General features: G+C 28.9%; 1 protein-coding gene across 1 annotated transcript; it reads right to left on the bottom strand.

The window, feature by feature from the left end:
* Positions 1-1751: 1751 nt before the first annotated feature.
* On the bottom strand, positions 1752-2811 carry LOC125812288 (protein LURP-one-related 11-like). The gene is made up of 3 exons (XM_049491834.1): positions 2490-2811; positions 2183-2413; positions 1752-2080 (listed from the first exon to the last, which is right to left on the bottom strand). The coding sequence occupies exons 1-3, from the start codon at positions 2763-2765 to the stop codon at positions 1946-1948; spliced, it is 642 nt and encodes a 213-aa protein (XP_049347791.1). The 5' UTR covers positions 2766-2811; the 3' UTR covers positions 1752-1945.
* Between the last annotated feature and the right edge of the window lie 5457 nt (positions 2812-8268).

Below are 8268 nucleotides of genomic sequence, written 5' to 3'. Positions count from 1 at the left end.
TATTGGAGAATTTTTAGGTTCAAATATATATTAGATAACTCTTTAGGTTCAAATATATATTAGATAACTCTTTGTTAAAAAAGTGGAATCTTCACTCACTATCAAAAAATATTTGAAGGACCATATACGTCCCCTTCTTCATGATTTTGCCAATTCGAATATAGCTGGTTTTATATATACATATAATAACCCAATCTATTAAATACATGGACCTTTCATTGTTTAATTAAAAAAAAAACATAAACACATTAAAATACATGATGTGTTTTATTGTCGTTTCCAATTTTGTGGTATCAAATTACACAGAGAGGTTTTTGTTATAGATATTTTTATTTTCTATTTTTGTTTCCTAATATACAAACAAATTTCCAGGGTCAAGTCAAGTTTGATCAGGTTACATGACCCCTATTATAGAGTATGGTCACATGCACATATTTTATATTGGTTTGCAATGAATTATGATAGCTCTTTTGAATTATCAGAATTATCAACACTATTGAATTTATCGGTGATAAAATTAATTTATGAAATTGTGATTCGTCCAAGCTTGAACGGGTTAATTTATTAACTAAGTCATTTTGATCTCTCAATTTCGATCATATAGACCACTCCCTCTATATGATATTGTTTAGCCCATCTTAACTCAATTCATATTATTTCAACTTTTTTTTGTGCAAATGTTGACTGTTGATTTTTTTTTAAAAATGACCTTGAAAATGAACGGCCTTAAATTTTAACTCTGTTTGCTCCATGACTGATGAGCAAACCTTTTAAGTTTAACAAGTTTTTGACCATGGTAACACTATTGACTATTGATCTTGAAAGTTTGCCCATAGGACAAGCAAAGGATCGAAAATTTAAAACCACTTATTTTCAATACCATGTAGCGTAATTTTTTGTATTTTAAGAACGATCAATAGAACGATGATATTGTCAAATTTATCCTAAATTGCCCATTTACTATTTAAGAGGAGACTTTAAAGGAAAAGTTACTGCGATATACATTTTAATAAATAATTACTGATTCTATTTATTATCATTTATAGCAATATTATGATAAATTTGTAATATGTATTAAAACTGAATTATGTATGCAATATATATATATATATATATATATATTAACTGTTTTTTAAAATATAGAACTATCAGACACATGAGCTCAATAAAAATATGTATTAGCTTCTTGACAGGCCCTTTGCTTGGGTAAAATAATTAAACCATGTAGTTTGAGAAACTATGTTAAAATTCTTGTGTATTTTGATTCTTATGTAGTTGGACTACCTCTAAGGATATTGACTTGATCTATGATTGGGCGGACCACCACCAGGTCAGTGATCCTGTATCGTTGGTATCAGAGCCTAGAAACTTTCATGGTATATATATAATTTTTTTACTATGCTCAATTAATTAATTAATTGAACAATATGAGGTCTCTTAAGGAATTAAACAATATGAGTCTCTTAAGGAATTAAACAATATGAGGTCTCTTAAGGATGAGAAGGAGGCATTAGCTGGTAAACTGCAATCTGAAGTAGATAACCTTAAATCTAGGTGCAATGAAATGAAAAGGATGTTGTTTGAGGACGAGGTGGAGAAAGAGAGAGATCTTCAAGACAGAATAGAGGAGTTGGATAAAAGATTAGAAGAACTCAGTCAGAATGCAGAAAGGCTCTCTGAACAAGAGTCCCGAAAGGTCAGCTTCACGCCATCTAACTCGTTACTTAAGTTATTTTAGTGATAATAGAGTTGTACACTTCAACTTTAATCACAAGATTTACATGTAAACAACTCATTCCTCAAGGTACAAACTATAATTAACTTCTCTTTTCTCTGTTTCCAAGAACAAAGGGAAGATAGTGATTACAATTATTATTACATTAGAAAAAGTAACTAGGAAGAAACTTATATTTGTACTACTAAACTACTAATTAATAAGTACTAATCAAATTTTGTGATGGATTAGACCACAAACAGTGACAAGAGCCATAATTAATGATTGATCAACACGAGGTTCCACCACCAATGTTAATACATCATCTCCAAATAATACTCCTGAACTTGCTTGTTTTTGTTTTACCTGAAAATAAACACAAATTCACTAACACTATTAGTAAATTAACTTAACTCATCTCCTTTACGAACAATAGTTATCTTTTAGGTGATCTGACAGATTAATTACCTCAGCGACAAGTCGGCCATGTTGGTTCACAATCTTGATAGATTTTGTGGTAAGGATAATGTTATAGCAACTTGCTTCAGAATTACATCCTAATATAACATTATAATAGTTCACATTAACTTCTCTAAGAACATTGTGAATTTTCTTCACTTGAAACCATGGTATTTCTTTACTAGTAACTCCATCATAACTCCATTTATAACCATCCCAATGTCCAAATACAGGAACTTTCTGTTCAAAATAATAATAATATGTCAGCATCGTTGAAAATATAATTAAGTAAATAAACAGGTGAAAGGGTACTTACCCTATTTCGAATAGAGAAGAGAACTTTGCCATTGGAATCCATGAGATGAACTTGTTTGCTACGTTTAATGTTGTAATTGTCAATTCTATAAACAATTTTTCCATTTGAGTCATAAACAGTACATCCATTTCCATGGTACACTAGAGATTTCATCCACAAAGTGAATATTTCTCTTCTTGGACTCACATAAAAGTTAGATGAAATAGAAGAAAAAGATGACGATGATGAAGAAGTTGTACTTAGATAATTTGACTTGTTTGGGTGAACTTTTGCCATTGAAATATTAACAGGCTTAATTTAGAGAAGGAGTTGGAAATATTTTGAGGTGAGAGAGGACACTAAAGCACAATATATATATATATATATATACTTGTCGAAGTAGGTTGTGGCTTATAAATAAGAAAGATAAAAGACGTTAGCGAACCGACTTGATAAAAGGAATCAACAAAGGTAATAGAGCATAATATGTACAACTAAAGTTCTCCACTTTCTTAGTCACTTCCTTCTGGCTTAGGGTTAACTAACATGCAAATATAACTAACTCATTTTATTAATTATTTTTACAGTAGTATTCGATAGGTCGATCAGAAGGGTTGCTCGGATGACAAGCACCCTCTATCTCCAGTCGGAAAATTTTGTGTTCGACTTTTGTAAATGTATATTTGTATTTCAAAATGTATTCGTCGAGAATGTTTTGGATATATTTTTTGTCAAAATATTGTATTTTTAATTGTATTCTAATTGCAACGTACGTTGATAATTGACCGCTAGACCACACGTCTTGTTGATGATGTTATCCCAATTACTAGATTCCGTATTAGAAAAGGATAGAAAGAAGAGAATATATGCAAAAGTCAATTTGTGAAACAGCTAGACATATTTATATATATTTATATTTATGAGAATTGACGGTTGCATATTTATAGCATATAGTATACATTTGTGTTAGTGGTATTTGCTGTGTTGCACTTAATTGAAGTGGTAGTTTTCTTTTTGGCTAACTACCTTAATACTAACCGCTAAAAAATAAATTATTTATTTTAGATGCTTTACTTTTTTCCAAGTGTTGGGAGTTCTAAGCATCTTCTAGCAGTAGATTGTGAGGGTAAGTCGACGAGGACGGATCAAAGAGAAGAATTACGTAGAGCTGTTAATATGGGTTGACTTCAGTCTATCCTTTTTGCGCCTTCCTTAAAATATTTAATAGGTTGGGCTGGATCGGCCTAACATTTTGACGGGTTTTGGAATGGTTAACCATGTGGGCTGGGTGGATCGGCCCATCATTTTAATTTTTTTAGTGGAACATAAATATTTATAACATAATATTAAATATTATATACTGTATAATCAAGTACTCCAATTTTATAATTAAATTTTCCTAATAATAAATAAAACAAAGGGAAGAGGGTTTCCTACTTTTTAAGGGTTGAGAAATATTGGGCTGACATGTAGTCCAAATTAATTTATGAGTAATTTTGTGTGTGTATATATATATATATTCATAGTAAAAAAGATAATTTTATTAGATATTAAAAAGTATCAAAGAACAAATAAAGGATTAAAACTTGGTAAGAATTGTGTGGATTGAATTATGATCTGCATTTTAGCCAATTTAAGCTCAATTCATTTTAATTCAAGTTCATAACTTTTTAAAAAAGTAATAATCTGCTCGTTTATTAACTCGATCATTTTAATTCATCCAAATTGAACCTAAGTCGCTTATTTAACACCTAGCTAGTATGGTGTTTGAACTTTCATTTTGCACTAAATAATTGGGGTATTGCATAAGTATTATATATATCCATTGGTTTGACAAAAATAAAAGAATATTTTTTCTTAAATACATTGTTAACAAAGTATTGATAAAAGAGTGGGAGGTGTATAAATATTGGGAATATAGGAATATTTGATTTAATTGACCCATTTCTCCTGCATTATTTGTGTTTAGTTTAGTAGTAGTAGAATCAATGTGCCAAAATCACAATTTAAAACAAATTAAGGAATTATAGGGAAGACTTAAAAGAAGTCAAAAGATGCTAATCCATTTTATAGTTTCTAGATACATGTTATTATTGTACCAAGCAAAAAATTCTAGAAGAGTTTTCTTACTAGTATAAATTTTTGTTAATAGAATTACTCGATATCGAGCGAAGAGAAACACTCTCATCTAATTAAGCCATAGATATAGTTTTTTAAAATTTTGCAATCGTGATCGTTTAAATCAACTTGAGGCACATGAATTCTAAAGTTTATATGTATATGAAGTAGGGGTGTACAAAATCAAACCGAAAACCGAACCAAACCGCAAATTGAATCAACTCGAAAAAAAACCCGACTAATGGTTTGGTTTGGTTTGACTTGGTTTGGTTTTGAAAAAAAAAATCCAACTATATTTGGGTTGGTTTGGTTTTAACTAAAAAAAACCAGCCCGAGATAAAATCAACCCGACATTATATATATAATTTAAAATTTTTATTTTATACATAAAAATATTTACTTTGATATAATTTTTAAATATTTCTTATACTTTTTCATAGTTTTTATCTTTTAATATATTATTTCAAGTTTGACACTTAGAATTATGAATGGGCCAATAAAGATTATAGTCCACAGATGTTGGTAATTATAACAAAGCTTAAATCAAAATCAAATTAATACTTTTGCAAAAAGAAAATCAATTCAACACTAAAAATGACAATAATATTGAATATTTGTTCTTTAGTTTTACATTGGTTTAGACAATTAAAATACATAATCTAATTTTAATTTTTCTTTAATATTTAGTCATGTAACTACTACTTATTAAACTTAATTTTAGCATGATTTAGTACTTTCAAATTATGATCAATTTTCATTATGACTTGTTAATTTGCAATATTTGTTTTACGCGATTTCATTATTATTATTTTTGTTGGATATTTTAGTGTCATTAATTAATCATATCATATTGTGTTATATTTTTAAGAAACATCTTAGATAGTTGTATTTTGGTAGGACTAAAGAAATATTTGAAGTACAAGTAAATTATATGTTTGTATGAATACTTTATTGGAAAAACCCAAAAAAACCCGAGGTTGAAAAACTCGAGTTTTATTGGTTTGATTTGGTTTATAAATTTAAAAATCCGACACAAATAATTTAATTTGATATTTGAAAAACCCGAACCAACCCGACCATGTACACCCCTAATATGAAGTTTGGCTTGTCAAAGTCTCACTTCAAAGAACTTGAAAGCAAGCAATTTCGAACATTTCTTTTTACGTGAAGTTTAGATCATATATAACTTAATTTCGAATAATTTTCAATTTTTCCTAACGTTTTTAGTAACACTCCTATTGAAACTCACTTTTTTATATATTTAAAATCAAGACCCATTATTTTATATAATGATGACTTTATGGAGAACTACAAAAAATTGAAAAACGTAGCTACGTGTCACGTCCCACCACATCACAGTTAAATTTGGCGTCCGGATAGGGGCGGAAGGGTCTAGAGTTGTGGAGAGGTTTCCGGAAGACTCTAGAACCCTTTAGATTATTCAAGAAGGCTAGAGAATTCCCTAGAATTCTCTAGAATAACCAAGAAAGCAATCATCCAAGTGTAAAGCAATCTTCCAAAGCAATACAAAAGCCTTCTTCCAAAATTCTCTAAGTCTTTTCTTAAGTATTCTCTTAGCGATCTAGTCTTAAAGGGCTTACTTGAGCTTACAAGATCGTGAAAGATTCGTGAGTAAGTTGTCAAGTGCCGCACGGAACTTTAGTAAGACTCTAAGTCCGTGACATACATCTTTAATTGACACTCACAATATTAATAATGATCTTTAGCGGTAATAACTTAAATATTACTGCTAAATATACATTTTTAGTGGTAATTAACACTCTTTGTATATGTCCCTAAAACCTTTAGTGACATTGGATCTAATGACACTTAACTAATGTCGGTAAAGACTCTAGCAATCTTTATTAATGTGTATATTATTGCCGCTAAAAGTTATTTTTATTGTAATTAGCTACACGTGCAAATTAGTCTCGATACATACGCTAATGAAGCTAGCAGATATTCGTTAAAATAGTTTGAGGCACATAAAAATTGATCAAAATATTGCCGTAAGTTCAAAAAAGATACTCCCGGCCTGTTGTTCTAATTTATGTTGTATCATTCAACTATTGAGATTTAAACGAATTATTCTTTTACTGTTATTTATTCATAAGCTTTTTAATATTTCAAATAACTAATATCGTGACTTGTAGTACTTTTTATATAGTACTAAAATATATACATTTTATTTTAAAGAACTTAAAATTCTATGTTCGAATTAATGGTAAAGTTAAAAAATTTGAACGATACCACGTAAATTAGGACGGAAGAATAAAAAATTAGTGCAATTCACACATAGAAGTACTGAATATATCGATGAAGAGCATTAAGTATAATTCCGTCTCATAAACTGGTAGGATATGAATTAATATTCCATTATCTTTACTTTATTGTGTATTCTTTTATCCTTTAAATGTTTAACTATAAGAATATATTTGTGATTAGGATTATTTTCATATTTTATTTTCTTACAATGGTATTGTGCATTATGAAAAAAAGATAAATTCGAACCGCTTGGCTAAATAAAAGGAATAAGTATATTAATACATGTTCATCTGACTTAATTAATTTGTCCCAAGAGAGTGTACGTACTATTGCTTTTGACATGAATAGAGATTTTGACAACTAGTCAACTACTTTATGTTATTGAATATCACATCAAGGGTTTAGACTATGATATAAATGATTATATGACGTGAAAATTAACGTTATTGTCTATGATATAGAATTTGCGCGCATGTTCAGAAATTAAAAATAACGGAAGTGGAGAAGTTGAGAAAAATAGGTGGATTTACTAGGCGAGATAAGATCAGAAACGAAGATATTTGGGACAAGATATGTATGACCTCTGTGATGAATAAGATAGGTGAAGTGAGATTGAGATGATTCGGGTATGTACACAGTGGCGGACCCAGGATTTTCACGAAGTGGGTTCAAGATATAAAAATATACCTAATATTATTTGTAATTTTTATGAGGCTAACAACATACATATTTGACTATACTAAACAATGTTAATAAATTTGAAAAAAAATTACATTGACTTATGAATGAGACAGTAAATAACAAGATGAACGAAAAACTAGGCTTCAATATAAACTAAGAAGATAAAAGAATATTATGAATGATTTCTCTTCATTCAACAGTTAACAAATAAAAACAAAATATTAAACAAAATAATTATAACCTTAATTTCAGAATTGAATACATAGCAACATACTTAATATTATTTGTAATTTTTTGTTGATTTTAGAATGATAAGGGATTTTTTAGTTGAAGAAATAAAAAATAACCACAATAATCATACATGTATATATAAAGACTAGAATCAAGAGCGAAAAACATACTTGTGCAAGATTTGAGAGATGGGGAGAGTTTTTTTCCTTCAACTAAAAAATACGCTCAAAATTTTGGGGGGAAAACTAAGAGAGGTTCAAGAAGATTTCAACAAAGAAGAAGATAAAATGATTTTTAGAATTGAAAATAATAGGGATTAGTGCCTTTTTGGTTGAGTTTTTTTTTTTTTTTTTAAAAAAAAACTAAAAATAAAAAGGACAAAAGTTGTTGACTATTGGACTTTAAATGTAAAAGTAAAAAGTTATTCTACTTTTCATAGTTCCTAAGTAACTAAAAGGACAAAAGTTACTTGGGACAAAATTGTGTGTGAATGTTTTATATATAA

This window comes from Solanum verrucosum, unplaced genomic scaffold (genome assembly GCF_900185275.1).
Source record: "Solanum verrucosum unplaced genomic scaffold, falcon-dt-bn FXZP01000875.1, whole genome shotgun sequence".
NCBI classification, from domain to species: Eukaryota; Viridiplantae; Streptophyta; class Magnoliopsida; order Solanales; family Solanaceae; genus Solanum; species Solanum verrucosum.
This window is presented reverse-complemented; position numbering and strand designations above follow the sequence as displayed.